The 25,274-nt window shown below is 43.4% G+C and overlaps 1 protein-coding gene across 1 annotated transcript in view; it reads left to right on the top strand.

The window, feature by feature from the left end:
• Nucleotides 1–24,259, top strand: part of mrap2a (melanocortin 2 receptor accessory protein 2a) — a gene marked incomplete at both ends in the record, with an annotated part of 36,768 nt that extends 12,509 nt beyond the window's left edge. Inside the window, 2 exons of the mRNA XM_084308308.1 lie at nt 416–515; nt 23,785–24,259. Coding sequence (XP_084164434.1) covers nt 416–515; nt 23,785–24,259 — 575 coding nt within the window. The remainder of the gene's footprint in view (nt 1–415; nt 516–23,784) is intronic.
• Between the last annotated feature and the right edge of the window lie 1,015 nt (nt 24,260–25,274).

Genomic DNA, 25,274 nt, shown 5'->3' on the forward strand with positions numbered 1-25,274 from the left:
AAATGAGAGTCCGCGCTGGCAGGTGAAAAGATGCGACTGGCTACCTGCACATGTATCGAAGGGGACATGTGACAGGCTTCTATCCTCCCTACAACCGGCCAGTGGGGGGCACATGCGAGCAACGTTCAAGACAGGGGAGGGGAGAATTGGCACGGCTAAAATTGGGATGGGAGAAAAATAGAAAAAGGAGGAGAAAAAGTGGATAAAAAAAAAAACTTGTTGACCGATTGGAAAAATATTAGAGAATCAATCCGGGTCATTCTGGCATCCTGTGAGACCTGTGCAGGGTTATACCAACATGGGGTCAGAACTGTGGGAACTATGGCTGGTGCGGACAGATGGACACGCAGACAGGAGTGATCGCGATAACGGTGTAAAATATGTTCTCACCTTTTGACCCTTCCCTGTTTCGCAGACTCCATTGTGATTGGCTTCTGGGTCGGCCTGGCTGTGTTCGTCATCTTCATGTTCTTTGTCCTGACTCTTCTGACCAAGACCGGCGCTCCACACCCTGAGTGAGTCTCCTTCCTCCTCACCCTCCATCCTCTCACATTGCCAGTTTACGTCATTAGTTGATAGAATTACTTTAAACTGGTTTCGAACCTGAAAAGTTGGTTCTCAGCTGGAACCAAAAAACTGTTGGTTATATATCGTATGGCTTACGCTCTGCGCTGCCTACTGGAATATATATCCCATATCAGTCTATATACTGAATACATTTCTCCACATGTACCTATACACACCCATCCGCCGGGCCACACCCCCATCCGCTCCTCTACATAAGCAGGGGTGTGGCCATACTAACAGCTCCTTCCTTATTTTCACCACGGCGAGTGTCTGTATACACCACTTGAGTTTAGTGTAAAATAGTTGGAAAGGAGCTTCATTGAAGAGAAGGAGCTGCGTTGACATTATATCTCTGTTTTCTCTCTCACAATTTTTCGAGGAAATACAGCGATAATGTCTTCGCCACCGGAGTGTCTAGAAGATGATGATCATTCTGACCTCCATTGGAGCTTCGTAGTAGGGGCTCGCGTCGCTGAGCAATCTCCGCCGGCATTACCTCCGGCTCTGCCGTTGGACACGTTGCTTGGGAGGCGCTCGGCCGTGTGAGGGCTGACGGCCTCTCTGGGGCGGGTGATGTTTTTGCAGCGCGGGCGCCAGGTGTGGGGGGAACAACTACACAGTTTACGAAGATCCTGCCCCAGGCTGGTATCCTTTTTTCGCTGCCTCTAGCGGCGTGGAGAGGGTTCTGGTTTGATGCCCACGTTAACATGAGCTTTGTTTTACTGGGACCGTGCTCCGAATCTGCGGTTCAATTCCCCGGGTCTCTGGACAAACGGATACCCTCTGTCACCGCGCTGGCCCCGCTTTTCAAGATGAAAAACACCCGGCGCGAGGGAGGTGAGCTTGGTGTTTCATTATGAGAATATCTCCATGCTCAAGTCGGCTATAGTCCGCGAGGGGTTTGTTGCCGACACCGCTGTGTCTGGTAAACACCGTTCTGAAGAGGGACGTGTTGCCTTCTTTTTCTCTTCTCTCTTCGGATGAGAAGAGGGACAGACAGTGGCTGTCTGAAGTGTTGGCCTATATTGTTTTCTCACGTTGTACTATTGTTCAGTGGTAGCCGTTTAGCTTGCTTCTTAGCCGGGTTGAGCTAACTGTTAGCTGTTTAGCTACGGTGTTAGCTGCCTGTTGCGTTCGCTCGGCTGGGAACGTTAGCTTGATGCTATCAGTTAGCCTAGCGTTAGCTGTTAGCTTGTGCTACAACCATTAAACTTTAGCCGTGAGAATAGCAGGCCTGGCACTCTGACTACGACATTATCTTTGACAGAAGATGTAATCGGGCCTGCACCATGACCGACTGCAGGAGGGGGGCGTCTCGCCGGAGCGAGGCACCGGCCATAGCTTCTTTTTAGCCCCGCCAGCGAGAGGCCTTTCGTCAACGTGGAGACCAGCCTGTTGCAGCCTTTCATCCTGCGTTCATTGGTGCAGGTAAGATGTCCATTGGACATTACCCTACTCTTCCTTCCTTCCCCTCCCGAATGTTTTGTTAATAACGATGTTTTTTTCCAAAACGTATGTTACTTCACTACATTTGGGGATATGACATGTGCTGTGTGTGACTTGTCTTGGTCGCTTGTATACAGATGAAGCCTTTAGTTTTCATGGACGCTTTGCCGTGACGCGCGCACGGTGATATCACGTCGTTGGAATTAATTAGGAACCCAGGCTGCTGTTCTGTTTTATGCCGCCAGGAGGCGCAAAGTCGACCGGCGGCGGTCTATTGACTTCCTCATTCATCACTGTGCCTTTGTGTCGATAACAGACGAGCCACTGTCAACGTTGGGACGGCGCGAGACTGAGAGAGACTTTATTGTGAATTTAAAATATGCTGGTAAAGTGGGGAGGGAGATTGTTCATTCAAGTAAACTATAATACAGTATTATATGGCCACCAGACATATTCTCTCCGTGAAATTGCATTTATCCGTCGCGCAAAAAGCTGTTTTCTACAGTACAGTTGATTGAAAATACTGTACGTTGGTAAGCTAGCGAACATTGCATTCCTTATTCATTTCAGTAACAAAGAATTAAGGACATGTCAACAACAGGGTGGATCTGGAATGCAACTGGATTATGCATTGAAACTACGATGGCTTTGTTATTACACAGACGACGAACGAGGTAACGTAACGTTTACTCCAGGGACAACGATGGAAATAATGAATGAATGAAATAACTTTATTTAACAGATTGCACGGAATGTTTGTGTCATTATACTTCTTTCAGTATGGCTGCCTGTAACCATTGATGACCACTTTCAAAAGAAAATTACTAATTTCTGTGCAGTGATAGAGTAGCCTAGGTAAAACACTAGAAAAGCATGACATTACAATTATACTGTGACTTGTTTACAAGATCCAGTAATAAGACACAAAATTATTATTATTTTGTTGATATATTTGTCATATCATTTGTCATATAGCAACTATTATGAATTGAAAATGGGGGACCCTGATGTAAACGAGACGAAAGTCTTTCTCTGGTCTGCATCCCCTTAACAATTGTGTGTATTGAGCCGTACTGTACTGTACCCATTCTACAATCTGTTAATAAAGTTTTCAATCAATCAAATTATATTTATTCATTGCCTATACATATTTTTTTACAGACCGTCAAGTCAAGAGTTTTATTTGTCACGGCATACAAGTATACAATGAAATGCGGGTGGTCTTGCCCGCAACGATGTGCAATACAGTAGTGTACAACATATAATAGAATCCAATAAAACAACATTGTGCAATAAACAGGTAACATAGTCGGGAATATCGGTATTTGTACATAAGTTATTTACAGAGCATGGAGGACATGCTGGAAGAAAGAGAACTACACAAACATTCAGTGCAATTTAGAAATTTAGAGTATATAATATACGTTTAATTAAAATATGTCCACTATAAACATTTACACATTGAATAATCAATTAATAAACAAACAGTTCAATGATACTATGTACTTTATCTTTACAGGAGCATGTGGACCATTCCACATCCCTGTAGTTGGTGGCAACATATCAGTGACAACTGGCAACTCAACTTCAGGATGAAAAGTGTGTCCTTCCTGCACCCGTGTGACATCCTGTGACCCAGTTTGACACGCCAGAATACCAGCTACCGACGCCCTGTCCCTGTTGAGCTACGGGTGGCAATATGTCTGTGGCGGTTGGCAACCAATCTCTCACCTGTTTGGTGTTGGCATGTCCACTGCCTGTCTCATTACCCAAGAGGTTGTGACAGCCATAAACCAGGTCATGTGACATCAATACATCAAGACCCCATCTGATGCGGAGCTAAGGGTGATCGTCCAGGGCTACAGACATAAATGGGGGTTCCCCCAGGTTGCAGGGGCAATAGACGGGACCCACATTGGCATCCTGGCACCAGCTGATGACCCTGCAGATTACTACAACAGGAAAGGATTCTACTCGGTCCTGATGCAGGGTGTAGTGGGGTGTTGGACAGGCTGGCGAGCCAGAGAACCCCTATCAGGCCAACCATGGTCGCCACATCAGAGATGCACTGTGTGCCCATTTCGCACAATTAGTAGCATTTGTTCTTGTTGTTGCAAAATATTCATACCATACCATACTGTCAGTTGAACTGATCTAAAGTTCCATGACAAATATTCATGAGGGAAACTGAAGCCATTCATTCTCATGTATGTTCTGCTATTTACACTGTTGTGGGTTGTTTTGGTACTATGTACCACTTCCAGTTTGGATTATTGTGAGTAAAATAAGATGTCGACATATGTTGTGCATCAAAGGGTTAAGGCTGTTTATTTTTCTGTTTGATATCTCAATGTTTTGTAATAAAAAAAATTATTCTGATTGGACAAGAGATAACAATTATTTGCATCTTTATTGTAACAAATGTATGAACAGTCAGCAATAGATGTCAAATGATTTACAGTAATATCAAAATACAATACGTTGAAATGTCATAATTTCAACGGGCAGACATTCTAGGTTCTGCCAGGATCAGAAAGTAACAAGTGATTTATATCTCGACCATTAGCCAATGGAAATGCATCTTTAGAAATAGGATCAGAGAAACAAGACTGACACAAAACCAAATAGGGAACAGGTATTGGTCAGCTAGGTAAGATTGGATTACAACTGAGCTCAACATGATTAGAACACAGACTCAGAATTTGTATATTTACAGTTGAATCACCTGTACATTGTATATTACTGTTGCACTTTACTGCTACATTTGCACTCTGGTTGGATGCCAAACCTCTTTTCATTGTACTGTACTTGTGCTGTATAATGACAATACATTTTAATCTAATCTTTAGACAAGGTTTAATAAGGTCCAAGGTTCAAAGTAATCAATTATTAGTATCAATTTATTTGTCTAAAGATGATCCATGATCCTTTTTGATGACTGCTATGGTCCAAGTGTGAGTAGCACGGTCCTCATCTGAACAGGTTTAGAGTGTGAACTCTCAAATGGCAACAATAAATACTAGGTGCTGGACAATTAGCATTTCAATGTTGTGTGTGTGTGGGGGTTGCGCCGCATTCCAATGTTCCCGGCAGCGTGTCAAAGTGTCCTTGAGCAAGACGCTTAACCCCCAATTGCTCCTGATGAGCAGGTTTGCACCTCTGCCGTCTGTGAGTGAATGTGAGGTATAAATTGTAAAGCACTTTGGATAAAAGCTCTATATAAATGCTGTACTCTTGTCGTCTACTCTAAGCCATCCTAGGTTGTCAAAGTGGGCAGGGGTGAGGTGGGTTCTAGGGTTAAGGTCAAGTAGAAGTCTGACCAGTTTGTTTTGTGATGTTTGTAATCTTGTTTTTAGCGTCTTTGAGGTGCTTTGGTACCATGAGGTGCAAGCATAGTCTCGCTCGCTCTCTCTCTCTCGTTTACGAAAAGTATTTGTTGGAGTGCGCATGCGGATGAGGGGGGGGGGCTCTCTCGCATATAGTAATAATAGAGTATACATTTGAGGGGGAATAAACTGTACATATATAGCACTGTTTGTGATACAAAAATAGTAGAGTACATTAACCTGGCATACAACATACTTGTTCACATGTCATTTTTCTTTCACTCTAAAGTACAGTTTATTCCCCCTCAAATGTATATACTCTATTATTACTATATACTATTTTTGTATCACAAACAGTGCTATATATTTGTAGGCCTCTTCCAATGTACAGTTTATATGTCTGAGGAGAAGACTGGTACTCATCATCTTCGTCTCCACAAAGTAGGCTACTGGGGGGTCTACTGTATGTGAGACATATTTCCTTTAGAGTGAAAGAAAAATGACATGTGAACAAGTATGTTGTGTGCCAGGTTAATGTACTCTACTATTTTTGTATCACAAACAGTGCTGTATATGTACAGTTTATTCCCCCTCAAATGTATATACTCTATTATTACTATATGCTGTTACTATGAGCTGTACTGTACTGTACCCATTCTGCAATCTGTTAATAAAGTTTTCAATCAATCAATCAATCAATGCGAGAGAGTCCCCCCCAACAGTGCTGTATATTTGTAGACCTCTTCCAATGTACAGTTTATATGTCTGAGGAGAAGACTGGTACTCATCATCTTCGTCTCCACAAAGTAGGCTACCAACAGTGCTGTATATTTGTAGACCTCTTCCAATGTACAGTTTATGTATATACTCTATTATTACTATATGCGAGAGAGCCCCCCCCCCCCTCATCCGCATGCGCACTCCAACAAATACTTGTCCAGGCCACAATACTTGTCCACGCCACGAAGCCCCGCCCAGACGTTGGGCTCTGTGGCTCTGCAGATATACCCTATTGGGCGGCGGGGGGTCTCGGGCTGCCTGTCCTTGGCGGGGGGAGGGGCGGGCTTGTAGGAGCAGACCGGGCTGACTTCTTTTCCCGCTCCTTGATGCTGCTCTCCAGGACCGAGATCATGGCGTTCTTCTGCTCCAGGTGTGGGGGGTGGTGTCACTAGTGACCGCCTGGTGGGGTCTCGATGCTGCGGCATCGTTGGCCTCTCCAGGCCCCCTTTTCCGGGGGGTCCAGTCCCTTCCTGGGGCTGGGTCCTCCTTCACGCTCCGCTGCTACGGCCTTGCCACGGGGTTGGGTTTTTGCCTTTGACCCGTGATATTAGGGGTTGTAACAGGGGTTTTGTTTCTTCCCGTTCGTTCCCTAGTGGCATGTGGGTTGCGCGTTTGTGTAGTCGTGGGTTCTTCTGGGAAGGTAAGTCCCACGGTCTGCTCACCCTGTGCGTTTGAGTTGCTAGACCCTCTTCGCACAGTCGGATCCGATTCCCTCCCGTCCTCCACTAGGAGGATCTGGGGGCTCGGGTCCTCCCCGGTTCTGATGGTTGTGGGGTGCCTCAGCGGGTACATTTGTCGAGCTTCCGCTCCGCTCAGCTCCTGTATTCCAGTAGGCAGCGCAGAGCGTAAGCCATACGATATATAACATACGGTTATCCTATAACCATAGTTATATGAGTATTGGCGGCGCTCTGTGCTGGACTCCCTGAGGACCCCGTGGTCTTCGCCTTGGTGGTGAAAGACTTGGGAAGGAGCTGTTAGTATGGCCACACCCCTGCTTATGTAGAGGAGCGGATGGGGGTGTGGCCAGGCGGATGGGTGTGTATAGGTACATGTGGAGAAATGTATTCAGTATATAGACTTATATGGGATATATTCCAGTAGGCAGCGCAGAGCGCCGCCAATACTCATATAACTATGGTTATAGGATAACCGTATGTTTTTCCTTGTGAACCGTGACATCATCAGTGGGTAGGGATGGGTATCGATCTTCAAATATTGGTAAACGATAAAATTTTTTATAGTATATATGAATCTAATTTAGTTTTTAAAAAGATATTTCTTGAAATACAGTATATATAAGCTCACACATTTCAAGCATCAGTGATGTTCAGAATGAATGCTTTTGTTCCCGGAAATACGCTAAATACGCCGTCATGAACCTCTTACCTACACTGTAGCACTCAGCACTTTGATGAACATTGTTACTGATACGACTTGTTGATTGTAGCTGATAGAGTTGTACCCTATTTTGCCCATAGTTATGTTGGGTAAATGCGTTCCTCCAGCACATACAGTAGGCTGTTTCCCGTGTCCCTCTAATTCAACTGAATGTGCAACAACCAATCACATGTTGACCGGCCGACCTCATGGAGAACATGATGTTTGTGCACTGGTGTTGAAAAAACGATTGTTTCATTTATCGTTACCAAGGTAAATGTGATCATACAATAGAAGTACTTTATTGATCCAGAGGGAAATTCATAACTACAAATCGCTGACAGTAAACATTTACTGTATGTAGTCCAAAATCACTAATAAGAATAAATACATACATTTATAAATACAGTGGATATACATTCCGAGATATGTACTGTATATACATTATAAGATATACAGCCAAGGGCGGCCGGGTAGCGCAGCGAACTAAGCGTCTGTCTACCACCGCAGAGACACTGGTATCGAATCCAGCTGTCAGTGGTGCCTCCGGTCGTCATACTGACACAATTGGCAGTGTCAGCGGGAGGGAAGCCGGTGGGTGGTGATCTGGTCGTTGTAAACAGCGACTCCTACAGGTCGGTCAGGGCGCCTGCACAGCTGGGTGAGGTAGTGTGCCCTCCCACGTGTTACACTCACCCAATGAGAGTCCTCGCTGCCAGGTGAAAAGAGGCTGCTGGCTGTCTCGTATGTATCGGAGGAAGCATGTGATAGACTTCAGGGCTCCCTAGACCGGCAAGTAGGGGGCAAATGCGCGCAACGACCAGGAAGGGGAGGGGGGAATTGGCATAACGACTCAATTGGGATGGGAGGAAAATACAAGAAAAATAGGAAGAGAAAAAAAGAAGTAAAAAAGAAAAAAAAATATATACAGCCAAAAATCATATGCCGTCATATGGATCTCAGGCTACGTTTAGACGGAGAGAGTCTGAACAGAAACCGCAAAAGTCGTCTTTAGTTACGAGTGTTTTGGGATGGAATTCTGCTTGCATACGAGGCTGTAACGAACCGAGACGACTGAGCCCCGCTGTCACACGATTGGCGCATATGTCACATGACGTGCTGTGAAGACCTGCCCTACTCTGCCTCTGATTCGCAGACTGTGGGTGGGGAATGTGATTGGACCAAAGCAGAGTCACTCACAGACAGTGGGTCCAGTCACGCCGCGGGACAGATTCTTGTGTATTTAAAAGTACTGCCAATGTAGCCTTCAGGTGATCGCCATGGATAGAATCAGACATCAGACATTTTGTTTACGCTTCTAGGCTACTGACGCATGCCTGTGATGTAAGCAGTACGCGCGAGGAGAGCCTTGACAACCCTTTCGTCATCGTTTTATGCGGTTTGACAGTTTAGATGAGAGCGCAATGGTTTATCGTTTCTAGGAATTCCACCCAGGAAGGTAGTCTCACTTTTTTGCGGTTTCACCCCGTAAAAACGCTGTTTCCGTATAAACGAAAGGCACATCTGAAAAAATATTTTTGCGGATTCACCTGCTAGCGTTTCCGTCTAAACAGGGCCTCAGGTCACACCACCCAGCTCTAGATATATCCTGCGTTGTCCATGACCCAGGTACTGGCATTACAACTGGTTGGTTCCCCTGGCGCTGCACTGCGTGGCTGCCTGCTGCTCCTAAATCAGTACTAAAGGTACTTGCATTACTGTTGAGAAGCCATGGTAACTGGCCTCTTCGAATGGAATGAAATAGATTAGATTAGAGCGCAATGGTAATATACAACATACTGGTGATTAAACTGGGTATAAAGTATATAAATTAGTACTACTGTGTAATAGTAATATACAATGTACAGGTGATTAAACTGGGTATAAAGTATATAAATTAGTACTACTGAGTAATAGTAATATACAATGTACAGGTGATTAAACTGGGTATAAAGTATATAAATTAGTACTACGGAGTAATATTAATATACAATGTACAGGTGATTAAACTGGGTATAAAGTATATAAATTAGTACTACTGAGCAATAGTGCTAATCAGATGTATCTACAGAATTGTAGTATTAATATGTACAGTACACTATGGTTGTAAGTCGTACTGGCCAGCAGCGTAACTATAGTAGGTAAGGGATATGTACAGATATAGTATACAGATGTGTAACAAAACACAAATCTGTTATTATTATTCAGTGATGGGAGAAAATAAATACATTCTGGCTCTATATCTATTTTTGACAACATAGGTAAGTAGGACTGTGATGGGAGCTTAAATAAATAAAGTAAATGCTGAAGCTTAACAGAGGCTGGAGAGCTTCAGCCCTGAGGCTTGTTCATGAGAACATAACCGTGACTCACCGTCTGCCACTGTGTTACTTATAGTATACATTCAGGTTCAAATTCTTTATTGTCTATATTTATTGGAACATATAATATAACCGATAGGGTGTACAGACCCTCATCTGCGCCTTTTGTTTACACTTTTTTTCAAATATTTTTACATTGAGAGTTAATTATATTGTTTACACTGTTTATTCTTTCTCATACTTTAATATTTTAGGGATCACGATCATGTTTTTTTGCCACCGATACCGATCACAGATCGTCTATGAGCCATCTCGGCCGATACGCTGCCGATAATACCGATCGTTTTTGGCTTTGTTATAGCAGCTGGCAGTATTATACTGTAGGTCTAACACAGACATTCTCAAAGTCCGGACTAAATTATCTAATCTAATCTTAGAAATTAAGTAAAGTGAATAGTACTGAGTGTTAAGCATCTAAGTTAATTTACTTCTGACCATTATAGTCAAAAGTATTTTCCTATGAACTGAAACTCATAAGATCACATAAGGGTAGCATCATTGGCGTTCAGTTACAGCTATGAAGAATGATAGCTAGTTAGCCAACGCTAGCCAACAGCTGCAAAAACTAATGCCAATGATGTTATCACTGACGTTGATATTATGAGCTATCAGTAGCTAGCCAGCTAGATAACGTTAGACAATGCCTCATGTATTAAACTAAAGTGAATAGTTTACTGGGCCATTTAGTTTAATGCTTCAGTGATGTTGAAATAGGAGCCGTCACGACAAGTTGCGGAGGCTAGGACTCTTGCCATCTTCGGAGTGAATGAGAGGATTTGTTGCCATGACAGTCTGTGAGGGGGAGGGGAGGGGCAATGCGTGCACTGCACTGCATGCTACCATGTCCTCCCTCCTCACTCCCCCCCCACCCCCCCCTCCCTCATCTTTCTCTGCCGAAGACTTTGCGATCTTCTTTGAGGAAAAAGTGGAGAACATCCGCAGCTCCTTCTCCCAACCCCCACCCATTCCAAATGCTGAATCGAGAACCTCATCCTTCACTCTGTCATCTTTCTCTCCCATTACAGAAGCAGAGACCCTGACACTGGTAACGTCAAACCGTCCGACTACTTGCCAGCTGGACCAGCTACCCTCCCCACTCCTCCAGACCATAGCACCAGACATCCTCCCATTCCTAACTGCAACCATCAACTCCTCACTCAACTCGGGGGTGGTCCCCACCTCCCTAAAACAAGCCAGAGTCACGCCGCTCATAAAAAAACCAACCCTGAACCCTACCGTCATAGGCAACTACCGTCCTGTCTCTCTTCTCTCCTTCCTTTCTAAAACACTTGAACGTGCTGTATCCAACCAACTTACTACTTATCTCTTACAGAATGACCTCCTAGACCCTAATCAGTCAGGCTTCAGGACTGGTCACTCCACAGAGACAGCCCTCATTGCGGTCACAGAGGCACTTCACTTAGCAAAAGCGAAAGGCCTCTCCTCTGTCCTGATTCTCCTAGATCTATCTGCAGCCTTCGACACAGTCAACCACCAGATCCTCCTTGCGGCCCTCGCAGGAATGGGAGTGGCTGGCTCTGCGCTGACATGGCTGTCATCATACCTCAATGACCGCTCCTACCAAGTGTCATGGAGAGGGACCCTGTCGGCCACCCGCCCCCTGCGGACGGGTGTCCCCCAGGGCTCGGTTTTAGGACCCCTTCTCTTCTCCCTCTACACTAAATCACTGGGTAACATTATCACGTCTCATGGCTTCTCCTACCATTGTTATGCCGACGATACTCAACTCTTCCTCTCCTTCCCTCCCTCAGATATCCACGTCTCTGTGCGGATCTCGGCCTGTCTGTCCGACATCTCAGCCTGGATGACGTCCAACCACCTCAAACTGAACCTAAGCAAAACAGAATTGCTCCACCTGCCGGCCAAATCCTCCCCCCTAACCGACCTTTCAATCACAGTCGAGAATGCAGCTGTGACTGCGTCCCCGACCGCCAAGAACCTTGGTGTTGTCCTCGACGACCAGTTGAACTTCTCTGCTCACATCGCAGCGACGACCAGAACCTGCCGATTCCTCCTGAGCAACGTCAGAAGGATACGCCCCTTCCTGACAAAAGAAGCCACCCAACTCCTCGTCCAATCAACAGTCATCTCCCGCCTCGACTACTGCAATGCACTGCTCGCTGGCCTCCCGGCCACTGCCACTAAGCCTCTTCAACTCATTCAGAACGCAGCGGCCCGCCTGATCTCAAACCTACCGAAGTCGGCCCATGTCACCCCACTTCTTAGGGACCTGCACTGGCTCCCCATTGCTGCACGAATCCGCTTCAAGGCCCTCGACCTAGCATACCGTGCGGCAAAGGGAACCGCTCCCGCCTACCTCCGGTCAATGGTCTCTAACTACACACCCTCAAGACCCCTACGCTCTGCATCTTCTGGCCGCCTCAGACCTACTCCTATCCAAGCTCCGGGAGGGTCATCAAAGAGAAGTCGCCTATTCTCAGTCCTTGCCCCACAATGGTGGAATGAACTACCCACCCCAGTTAGGACAGCCGAATCACGTCCAATCTTTCGCCGTCGACTAAAGACGCACTTCTTCAACCATTATCTGAATTAAAAAAAAAAAAAAAAAAAATCTAACCCTAACTAACCGTACTGTCATGCACTTGTCCTAATAAACTAACCTACACTGTAGCACTCAACACTTTGATGAACATTGTTGCTCAGCTGATAGAGTTGTGCCCTTCCTGATGGCTTGTCGTACAGAACTTGTAAGTCGCTTTGGATAAAAGCGTCAGCTAAATGACTAAATGTAAATGTAAATGTGTGAGTAGTAGGAGAGAAGACAGCGAGATTCCAACTCCGCTGAGAATTGGATCATGTTTTTCGCGCGCATCATCGATCGGTTTTCGCAATCGGCGACTAGAAAGCATTATCGGAATTCCCCAATCTCATATTTATACTGAATATCGGCCAATACCGATCGCTGGCCGATCGATCGGGGCATCCCTACTATATTTATATCTATATCTTTCGACCATTACCCTGCCCATACCTGTAACTCCCATCCCCATGTTACTATGACACCTGCATTTCCCCAAGGAGATCAATAAAGGAATATCTCATCTTATATCGGCTCTTGCCAGCTAGGAGGAAGACGTTATTTCCTGTAGCCTACATTGTACCCAGGGCTTGACATTAACACCCGCCACCCATGGGTAGAATTCGGCAGTGGCGTGTAACTCAGTCACTCTGACCAGCCACTTTGGCGGGTGACCTTTTTTCATTTCCCCATCACCGCGAATCCGCCCTTCAATTAATATCGCTGCAGGGGGGCATAATCCCACGGGACAATGCAATGGGAAATTGTGAACCACGAGGACAGATCTACCCCATGTATATTTTAGCGCGGATCGGAATACGGGCATGGGAGCTCGCACAAAATCGGCGAGATTTTTCCACATCGCTCCCCGACCGTTTTGCTAATGGAAGTGCATTGAGAAATCGTGCCCCCGACAGAGTTCTACCCCCGGGAGTAATCTTGCGTCGATCCGCGCACGGGTTCCCGCGCAAAATCACCCAAATCATTCCACGTCGCGCAAAACCTTTTTCACTGTTTTTGCTGATGGAAGGGCATTGGGAAGTTGTAGAACCGACCGAGATCTACCCTCGTGAATATTTTCGCGGGGATCGGAATACGGGCGAGCGTGTGGGAGTTCACACAAAAATCACAGTTTGGGTGGGGGGGGGCATGAGCGTGGGGATTTTTGGCTGGTGAAAATGCTGAGTGGCTAGTGAGCCAAAAAGTTAACGTCGAGCCCTGATTGTACCACACGTGTCCGGTGTGTCTGCTGTGTGTAACGGAGCGGACGCACCCCTGTCCGTGTGAATATTAAAGGCAACCAACTTCTGTTCAGCTTTTCTCTGATTGGCCAGTGCGGCAGGAACCTTCAAGTTCCCTGGTGCAAAATAAATCTGGTAGTTCGTTTATGACGTTAATTAATAATAAACACTGTTAGGACTATCTTACTCTTAATAATAAACACTGTTAGGACTATCTCGATTCACGCGTCACTACTGTAACTAGAAACTGTACATTGTAACGTTATATCCCAGATAGCAAAAGGTGTTAATTCAATGTTGATTTATGGTCACAATGCTTGATTTTTGGTTAAGGTCGACGATTGATGTTGAATCACCCATTAACCGCTAAAGCAATTGACTAATGTTGAAAACATATCATTGAATCAATATTGTTTTGTGGTTGCATTTTAATGATTGAAATGCCAATATCTAATAAATGTTGAATCAACGTATGGCTGCTGCTCAACGTATGCTGTCGTCATCACCCAGACTGCACTGCACTTGTGCCCCGCCTCCCAGAATGCACCTGTGCGGCAGCTTCCTGGCAGCTAGCTACCTCATGTCTCCATTGTCTCTCTGCATGGTGAGTACTGCATGGCAATAATGTCGATTATGTTGTATGTTGTATGTTGTATGTATGCTTTCGATTGCAAACGCCAGTGGAGTAGTGCCGTGTTCGTTTTTACATGGTAGAGAATATTATATTAACCGTTATGCATGCCTGCTAGCTGAAGCTAATTTAGCTAGTAGCGTTAGCAGTTAGCTATAATGTTTCTTGATTTTGGTGTTTAGTGATATCCACCTGTTGCATATAAGAATATAAGAGGCCAGGTATCAACGTTAGCTCCCGGAACGATAGCCAGTTAGTTAGCACCAGCCAGGTATCAACGTTAGCTCCCGGAACGATAGCCAGTCAGCCAGCACCAGCCAGGTATCAACGTTAGCTCCCGGCTAACTGGCTATCGTTCCGGGAGCTAACGTTGATACCTGGCTGGTGCTAACTAACTGGCTATCGTTCCGGGAGCTAACGTTGATACCTGGCAACATTGAATTAACGTTTTTAAAATCAAACGTTTTCAAGTATTATTATCACTACTATGTCACAAATACATGTAGAATGTAAAACGTTAGGTTGGCAATAGTTTAGCAATAGGTTAAAAGTGAGTTTATATCATTTTAAGTTTTTTTTTCAACTCGCGTTTTTGACCCGGAAGCGGAAATGAAAATGTTGAACGATCAGAATTGGAATCTTTTTGCGGCCATTTTCAAGAGGACCTCGCTAGCTATCTGCCAGTGTTGAAATTTCACCAAACTACACTTCCTGTGGTCCGCTATGGTCGTTCAAAGTTCGGCGTTCTGAATGAAACATATCAATAATTGTTATGATTCGCGATAATAAGCTACAAAAGGTAACGTTTTTGACAAATATTGAAACGCAGTCAGTTTCTCCACACTATTGTAATCATGTAGGAATAATTAGATCTGAAATTAGTTACAAAATGATTACACTGTGGGAGAAATAAAAAAGTACAGTCGATTACATTAAATATCAGTATATGTTATTATGCACGCTTGGTGATACTATATCCAAATTGAACTCGGCCATTTGAAAGATACTATATGTATATATATATAAATGTGCGAATTGGCTATAATAAGGTAATGTATAAGCATATATTCTATATTCTATAATAATATTTCAAATTGCATTGGTCCGGATGGGAGAATTCAGTACTGTATATACAAAACCTTCAATTTGATCATATTCCCTTTATTAATGTCCTTAGATCTTTTGTACACATGATCTCAAGAGGGTACTGAATGAGCTCAGTGGCAGTTTTTTAAGTTTGGTCATTATTATCATGGTTTTATTCACTGTCAAAGATGAAAAGAAAAATCACAATTCATATTTTCCTTTGTTTCATCAGAATTTAAGCAAGCCTAGTAATAGACACAATATTTCTGACACTGAGAATACATTCATTGAGGTCCATAGATGTTCCTAGATACCAAGAATATGCAAATAGCCCTTGTAGAAGTGGAGCAATATTCCATTTACCTAGGTATACATTTTTACTGATTTTCACCTGGGGTGGAACAGGTTAAACTGTTAAATGGTCATTTTAAAACTAATATAAGAAATTAATGTATAGTGGTATATTTATGAGGGGAAAGCATATTTGCAACAACTTTTAACATTTATACAGGTAGGTTATTGATAACTAATTCTGTTATGAGTGTCATATTACAGTGACATTCATACAGTATCCTTTGATTTCACATAATTTAATTATTATTTCACAATAAAATGCTGTAATCAAAATCCTCTGTAATATCACATCAGATTTTGTAATCTCACAATAACATAGCAATATTTCACATTTAATTATTATTTCACAATAATAGTAATCAAAATCGAAAGACCATTTGCATATTATTGGTATCTAGGGACATCTAGGGACCTCAGGGAATGTATTCACATTGTCAGAAATATTGTGTCTATTGCTTATTTTTATAACGTGATTTTTTTTCTGTGGCTTATCTAAATACTAATTTGATGCTATGACTATGTTTATATCGCTATATGCTTCATCTCCCCTTTAAGCTTAGGCACTCTTTCGAAGTTGGTTAAGGTTAGAGTTTGTCTTGGAGCATGGCGATAGAACGCCAGGTAGTTTGCAGGCTGTTTGGCGTGCCACTGGTCCTGCTAATGTTGAATGAATGAATGAAAACTTTATTTAACAGATTGCAGAAGGGGTACAATACAGTATGGCTCAATACACACAATTGTTAAGGGGATGCAGACCAGAGAAAGACGTTTTTGTCTCGTTTACATCAGGGTCCCCCATTTTCAATTCATAGTGACATTTATGACATACACATGATGACATTTATGTCTCCCCCCTTTTTTCTTTCTTTTTCCAGAATCACGTACCAGTTTCAAGAAGCCGCACGTTGCAGCAATTGAAGCAAAGACCTGTTCTAGCCAAGTAAATAGCACAATTTATGTACCATTACATTGACTATATAGTTAGAAGTTTGGTTATATGCATGGTATTTTCTAATGAACAATATAACAATAATATAATAATGGACTCTCTTGATATTGATCAAAATGTAGAATTATGCAAGTGTTTCACCCTGCACATTGCAATGCAGCACATTAATCAGGACCCTCCCCCCTTTTTTCTTTCTTTTTCCAGAATCACGTACCAGTTTCAAGAAGCCGCACGTTGCAGCAATTGAAGCAAAGACCTGTTCTAGCCAAGTAAATACCACAATTTATGTACCATTACATTGACTATATAGTTAGACGTTTGGTTATATGTATGGTATTTTCTAATGAACAATATAACAATAATATAATAATGGACTCTCTTGATATTGATCAAAATGTAGAATTATGCAAGCGTTTCACCCTGCACATTGCAATCCAGCACATTAATCAGGACCATCCCCCCTTTTTTCTTTCTTTTTCCAGAATCACGTACCAGTTTCAAGAAGCTGCGCGTTGCAGCAATTGAAGCAAAGACCTGTTCTAGCCAAGTAAATAGCACAATTTATGTACCATTACATTGACTATATAGTTAGACGTTTGGTTATATGCATGGTATTTTCTAATGAACAATATAACAATAATATAATAATGGACTCTCTTGATATTGATCAAAATGTAGAATTATGCAAGTGTTTCACCCTGCACATTGCAATGCAGCACATTAATCAGGACCCTCCCCCCTTTTTTCTTTCTTTTTCCAGAATCACGTACCAGTTTCAAGAAGCCGCACGTTGCAGCAATTGAAGCAAAGACCTGTTCTAGCCAAGTAAATACCACAATTTATGTACCATTACATAGACTACAGCACCTCATCACTATGTCATCTTATTCTCGGGCTAAAAGACGTAGAGTCAACAAATTACTGAGAGAGACAGAGCAGGCTATCCTCACCGATTATAAGTTAATTGTTGCTGCTAATTCAAGGACAAACCATCACTCTTTAGAGAACTACAACACCCCATCTGGTGTTTCACAGCGTAGACAGATGGCCGGCGATGACGGGCAGCTTATGAAAGGCAAGTCTATTGGACATGGTGTAATTCCTTGTGTGATTTGCTGCTTATTTTTATTTCTCACTTAATGATTTTAACTCTTCTTCTGAAGACCTTACCATCCAGAAGAATAATTCAATGCTGGCTGAATTACTTGTCGTGGTGAAGGATCTATCGAGAGATGTGCAGTTCATCAAGACCGAGTTGGCTGAGGGCAACATATCTGGTGGGACCAGGGGACACTGGGTGGCCACCACAACCACTATGCTCCCCTTCCAGCTGCCAATCGCCAGTGAACAAGACTTCAATGAGGCAGAATCATTACTGATGGAGCAATCAGTCCGTCAAAAGATGGTAATTTATTGAACTGCATTCATTTATCAAATGTAGATCGTTTCAGTGTGGTCTTGTTCAGGGGAAAAATGTGTTTAGCACTTTCTAGTTCAAAACGTGTTAGAGCTTGTATATCTGCTATTTATGAAACGTTTTGAAATTGTTCAAATATACCGTTTACATATGGACAGGAGGGTTAATGTGGTTAAACCTAATGACTGGCATGGGCTGGAATATCAGTGCATGCATAAAGTGTGTGTATAAACAAGTTGGTTGCTCTGTGTTCATAAAATAAACGTTATGCTGTTTCTAACGCAGGGCCTTCATTTTCTTCTCTCTGATTTAGATTTCTCGCCTGGCTTTGGTAGGAGGCACCAATTCAGAGAACCTGATCAGACTGATGTTGAAAACTGCTATGACCAACGCCCTGGCCAGTGGGTTCAACTGGGCTGGAAAGAAAGACAAGCGTTGTTCAGAAAGCAAGAAGCCATTCAAGCACACCACACTACAAGCCTGCATGTTTGGTGAGCTTCCTCCCCTGCAAACTACTTCATAGGTTAAGTTTAGGTAGTGAGGTGGTGATGCTGGTGATGCTGGTGATTCAGAATATAATTATGCTGTTGCAAAAACTTTAAAAAAAAGTGTTATGTTGGAATAAAGTGATGAAAGTGCAACCTATAAGAAATGGACAACATAATTGAGCTTTAGAGGTGCATGGATACACATTGTATTGCCTAGATGGTGTCAGGCTAGGCGATTGCTTAATTCTCTTTCCTGTCCAGTCTAACTGGATGCTGACTGTAGCTTGTTACTGTAGACCTACAGAGTGAGTAATTGAGTGATTAAAAAAAATCGCACTCGTGTGAAGTGAGGGCCGGGTGCTCTTATCATCGTACATCATCTCACCCACCTCTCTTCCTCCCTTTTTTATTTTTGTGTCTATCAGCTGCTGCTCGACAGTTTGACCCCAAGCTGACCGACCAGGACTACAGCGAAACTGTCAAGAAGTGGCTTCGTTATGCGCCAGACCGGGAGGGAGGCATCTCAAGGAACCGAAGTGACCAAAACTTAAGTCAAGCGAACCAGAGTCAAACTTAGGGTACCCCAGCACAGCACAGCACACACACACTGTTTCCCTGGTTCATACAGTACAAGGAATTACCCTGGCATCTACTTGAATGACTTATGCTGCTTCAGCCTGTTCTTGGAACCGAAGTGACCCAAACTTAATTGTCAAGCGAACCAGAGTCAAACTTAGGGTACCCCAGCACAGCACAGCTACCCCAGCACAGCACAGCACACACTGTTTCCCTGGTTCATACAGTACAAGGAATTACCCTGATGGACACTGTTCTTCCATGGACGGCATCTACTTGAATATGCTGCTTCAGCCTGTTCTTGGAACCGAAGTGACCCAAACTTAATTGTCAAGCGAACCAGAGTCAAACTTGGGGTACCCCAGCACACTGTTTCCCTGGTTCATACAGTACAAGGAATTACCCTGGACACTGTTCTTCCATGGACGGCATCTACTTGAATGACTTATGCTTCAGCCTGTTCTTGCAGTGTTTATTTTTTTTATTTTTAATTTTAACCTTTATTTACCCAGGGTAGGTTCGCTGAGCACAGATGCTCTTTTTCAGCTACGCCCTGCTTCACATTCACAGAGTTCCATTCACACCTGGGAGCTGCCCAGGCCTAACAAAATTAATAGTTGGTTTCAGGTTGCCGACCGACCCTGCCGATTTAGGTGCGATCCAATATATTTTATGAGTTTTTAGAAAAAATTATTTTATTATAAAATAAAATTACAAAACGTTTTTTTTTTTTTTTTTAATAAAGTTTCATAGAAATCTTAGTCAAACATTTAGTATTATGGATATTAAACATGCTGGCAGAGTACATGCATCCATGTTGTTGTGAACATTTTAATTAAATAAAGAAATTCCCTATCCATAGTCGCCGTGGGAAAGAATAAAATAAAAAAATAAAATAAAATAAATTCCCTACCTACCCATGGCCAAACTGACAACCAACCTGAAACCAACTATTAATTTAGTTAGGCCCCAGTACAACCACAGTCTGACACTGTTGGCCACTGAGCAACTCCACTGGAGCAGTTGGGGGTTTAGTGCCTTGCTCAAGGGCACTTCAGCGGTTGGTGTTAAGGGTATGGGAGAGAGTTATATGGGAGAGAGTTATAGAAACATTAGGGGTGTAACGGTACACAAAATCCACGGTTCGGTACGTACCTCGGTTTTGAAGACACGGTTCGGTATTATTTTCGGTACAGTGGGGGGGGGGGGGGGGGGGGGTAATAAAAAAAAAATTGCTTTTCATTTATCTATTTATTTAACTGTATTAAACAATATAAAACGAATTGGCCATAATTGACTGAGCAAACTAATGCTTACTGCTGTAACCTACTAATAACAATCTGAAGATTATTATATAGCAGATGCCTTGGAGGATAAGTCGTGGACAACTGTAGATCATCTAAGCTCCACTGTGTTTAAATTCAAATCCTATGCCATTGTTTATATTTAACCCTTGTGTCTGAAAACTAAAGTATTATACTCTTATTAGGGGACTAAATTGAAAAACTCCATAAAAAGATTATGTTGAAATAATTTCCCACTTTCTTTTCCATAAATATTTTATTCAACTTCAGCCCTGATCATAACCATTTTTTATATTATTTTTGTAATGAAATACTCCCACTTTTCTGAAAAGAGTTGTTAAATATGACAAAAAAAAGAATATGTGGTGGTTATGATCGGGCTGAAGTGGAATAAACAATTTATGAAGAGTAAAAAAAAAAAACAAGATAATTAAAAGATTATGCCACATATTATGTTGGCTCATCACTGCAAAGTTATCAAACAAATACGAATCTGATCAGACACAAGGGTTAAGTTGTTGTTCCCTTTCTAATTTCCTCAAACATCTAGTCTAGTTAATGTGATCAATATTATTTGACAATTGATGCTTTTTGTTGGACATTTCAGTCAGTAGTGAGCTCATACTTTGAGCTCATAAATTTATAGTTAAAATGATTGCAATTTTGTCTTCGTTGTGCATGAATGCGTGTGCTCACCACACACAATATGTGTGTCACTATTCTGGCAGTGGCTATATTGTTAATGAAAGCCTGTTATAAGGTCTGTTATTTGTTTTTTGTAAAAAGTTTTAGTCACTGGAAGTTCTGATACCCTAGAAAAAAATAAATTTTCATTTTAAAAGCCATGTTGTCATTTTTGTTCACACATTTTTGGAAATATGGTCATATAAGAATTTTATTATTATTTATTTAACAATAGTGTGTTTAACAGCAGGAAAAAAACATGTAATGTTATGATGTATACATATCAGCAGCAATATTTTAATGTAAAATGTACATTAATCAGTATTGATTCCTTAACTTTACAAGTTACAAGTAGACGTACAAGTTACAAATGTACAAGTAGAGTACCATTTAGATTATGGTTGAATAAACATTGATGTCTAACATTGATTCAATATAAAATCAACTAAAATGTGCATGTAGATTACCATTTAGATTATGGTTGAATAAACATTGATGTCTAACATTGATTCAATATAAAATCAACTAAAATGTGCATGTAGATTACCATTTAGATGATGGTTGAATAAACATTGATGTCTAACATTGATTCAATATAAAATCAACTAAAATGTGCATGTAGATTACCATTTAGATGATGGTTGAATCAACATTGATATAGTATCAGCTATGGTTGACACGTAACGTTGATTCAACGTTAGGGTCATAGACAACGATCTATATAATTTAGATGTCAGGCTTCAACATAGATTCAATATTTCTGCTGAACCCTATTTCAACGTTGATTCACTCATTTTTTGCTATCTGGGATGTTATTTCGCGTTTTTAACGTCAGTCACTGTACATCAGTGTGGAGGCTGGTAGTTTATCAATGACTTCGCGACAGCCATATTAGACACATAGCCATAATTTAAGATATAGTTTATGCATTCGCAAATATGAGAGCTCTGTCATTGAAGTGGGTGGTATTGCGTACTGCTGGCTCTCATATTTGCGAATACAACAGCGTTCACCCTTGTAGCTGAGGGGTACAATTCCCTGACTGTATTGTTAGATATGATATTTAATACCACTACCTCATGTACTTTAACTTCTGGCCACCCAGTACAAGATATAAGTATGATGAACACTTTCCCACCTGATGAAACGAACCAACACAAATGGACCAAATCGAATATTTAATACAGCAAAGGGTGTACACAATATTCACTTAATTACATTTATGATTTGAAATGTTAAGTATGCACTTTTATGGCAAATGAGTATTCGTAGGTAAATCAACATTGAATGTCCAATCTCTGGTTGCGCAGGGAGTAAGTATACAACCTGGAATATTTAGGAAACGATAGCGATAGTACTTAAATAATTATAGCTGGATACACTAAGGGGGGGGGGGGGTCCCGCTGGTTGTAAGACAGTAGGAGGGGGGGGGGTTAGAGAAGTCGCTGGCGGTATCCCATCTGGCCGACGGTGTCTTGGGAGAATCCAAAGTCTTAGACCCAGTGCCCACAGAACCTCGGGCCGTAGACTAACACAGCTGGACCCTCTGTGGAACGGTATCTGCCGGTCCACAACGGAGAGACGTGGTGCGACCTCACGTGTAGAGCGCCGCCTCACCTGTAGTCCTCTCCGGGGGGTAATTCCAACACTCGACAGTGTTGGCCTTTATCCATGGAATAATCAAAGCACATAAAGCATAATCCAAGAGCCGTGGAAGGCTCGCCGTCGTCGGGTAGAGTAATCCAATATACAGGTCCAGTCGCTCTTGACCCGGAGCTCCTCGGATGCAATCACCACTAGGGGTCTGACCAGCCTGGATAAGCGTCCAGATAACGTCAGGAACGATGGGGGTACTGATAACTGTAGAACTCGAACCGAACGATGCACCATACATAAATAGACTATTATTAGCTTAATAGAATACGTCCAACTCGACGGTATGGTGCCAAACTATGACCATTCAACTATTAATCTACACGATATCTCAATGCCTATTCTGGGCCAAGTAGGCCCTACTACACCGCACGTGCTTCGTGGGGAGGCTTTTGCGTCTGTCACTCTGTTGGAGGGTAAAGAACTGGACTAAAGAAAGTTCTACTTTATGAGCGTCATATATATATGCGCTATGAACAAATAGTACCACACGTATTTCGCCCGGCATATTACTGCGCGGAACCGGGGGCTGCCTCGACATGTTAGGCGGCACGATTGAACTTGAACCTAGGGGTATGGCAACCTGGCGCCAGGTTCTAGTCCAATGGTGGAATGAAACTATTATGGGCTGTTTAGTAGAAACGGGGATATTCAATGCATATTGTACAAGGAATATACAGGGGATATCAAACGATATACAAATACAATTAAATATATATATATAAATAAATATACATATTCGGTTTAATCTGATCCTTCACAACAACCCTGATGTAAACAAAACGAGTCATTGCGACGGCCAACGGAAGACGGCCGCTGCCGCAGGCGGCGCAACTCTCTGCCGCGCGGTCACGTGGCCAATCAGAGAAACGCTGAACGAAAGGCTGAACACAAGTTGGTTGCCTTTAATATTCACGCCCCCTGTCCTCTTGTCCTCCCCCGCCCTCCCCTGTGTGCGCAGACTAGGTGCCGAGTCGTGTGAGAAGCGCGTGCGTCTGACCAGCTGCTGCGCGGAGGAGGAGCTGAACCTGCAGCCCCACCCCAACAACAGGGCCCGTCCCTCCCACCCTCTCCTGGACTCCTCCCGCTCTCTCTTCCACTGCTACGACAGCGAGGAGCAACGCCGCGGTGGCCTGCGAGGCCCGTGGCCCCCGGCTGGAGACGGGATGGACCTCCGGGTGGCGCTGGGGGGCAGCAGGAGGGATCGGAACGAAGCGGGCAGCGTGGAGGAGGGGGAGGAGCCGGGAGCAGAGGACAGGACTGAGAGGGAGACGATCCTCCTCGCCCACTTCAACATACCCAACTGTGTGAACTCGGAGCACAGCTCGACACTGGGGGAAGACGACCTGCTGCTGCTGGGGGGGGGGCCCGGGCTGCCAATCGTCCTGGAGGGGGTGGGTCAGACCGCTCTAGACGACCGCAACGTGATTGGTTAGCCAGGGTTCCTCCTACTTCACACAAGTGTAGACCATTGCATTTCCGTGTGACGTGGAGCTCGGGAGGGGGAGGGGGAAAGGGAGCACGGGGGGATCAAATGAATGAATGTTGATTACAGCCTTGACGTAAGCTATATCGACATTACTATGGCCCATTCAACATCGGGTATCCATCGTTCCGGATGTGGGAACGTCCATTCATACATTGTCGTGTTAATACCGTCGTGCATATAAGGCCCTGTTTAGACGGAAACGCTAGCAGGTGAATCCGCAAAAATATTTTTTCGGATGTGCCTTTCGTTTATACGGAAACAGCGTTTTTACGGGGTGAAACCGCAAAAAAGTGAGACTACCTTCCAGGGTGGAATTCCTAGAAACGATAAACCTTCGCACTCTCATATAAACTGTCAAACCGCATAAAACGATGACGAAAGGGTTGCAGGGTGGAATTCCTAGAAACGATAAACCTTCGCACTCTCATATAAACTGTCAAACCGCATAAAACGATGACGAAAGGGTTGTCAAGGCTCTCGTCGCGTGTACTGCTTACATCACAGGCATGCGTCAGTAGCCTAGAAGCGTAAACAAAGCATGTCTGATTCTATCCATGGCGATCACCTGAAGGCTACATTGGCAGTACTTTTAAATACACAAGAATCTGTCCCGCGGCGTGACTGGACCCACTGTCTGTGAGTGACTCTGCTTTGGTCCAATCACATTTCCCACCCACAGTCTGCGAATCAGAGGCAGAGTAGGGCGGGTCTTCACAGCACGTCATGTGACATATGCGCCAATCGTGTGACAGCGGGGCTCCGTTGTCTCGAGTTGTTACAGCCTCGTCTGCACGGAGAATTCCATCCCAAAACGCTAGTCTAAACGCAAAATAAAAAGTGAGACCGCAAGACGACTTTTGCGGTTTCTGTTCAGACTCTCTCCGTCTAAACGTAGCCTAAGTATGTTTTTAGAGTGTAGAGCAGTAATTCCTAGAACGCAAGTTATAGGCCCCGACGCATAT

This window comes from Notolepis coatsorum (assembly GCF_963971535.1).
Source record: "Notolepis coatsorum genome assembly, chromosome: 2".
NCBI classification, from domain to species: Eukaryota; Metazoa; Chordata; class Actinopteri; order Aulopiformes; family Paralepididae; genus Notolepis; species Notolepis coatsorum.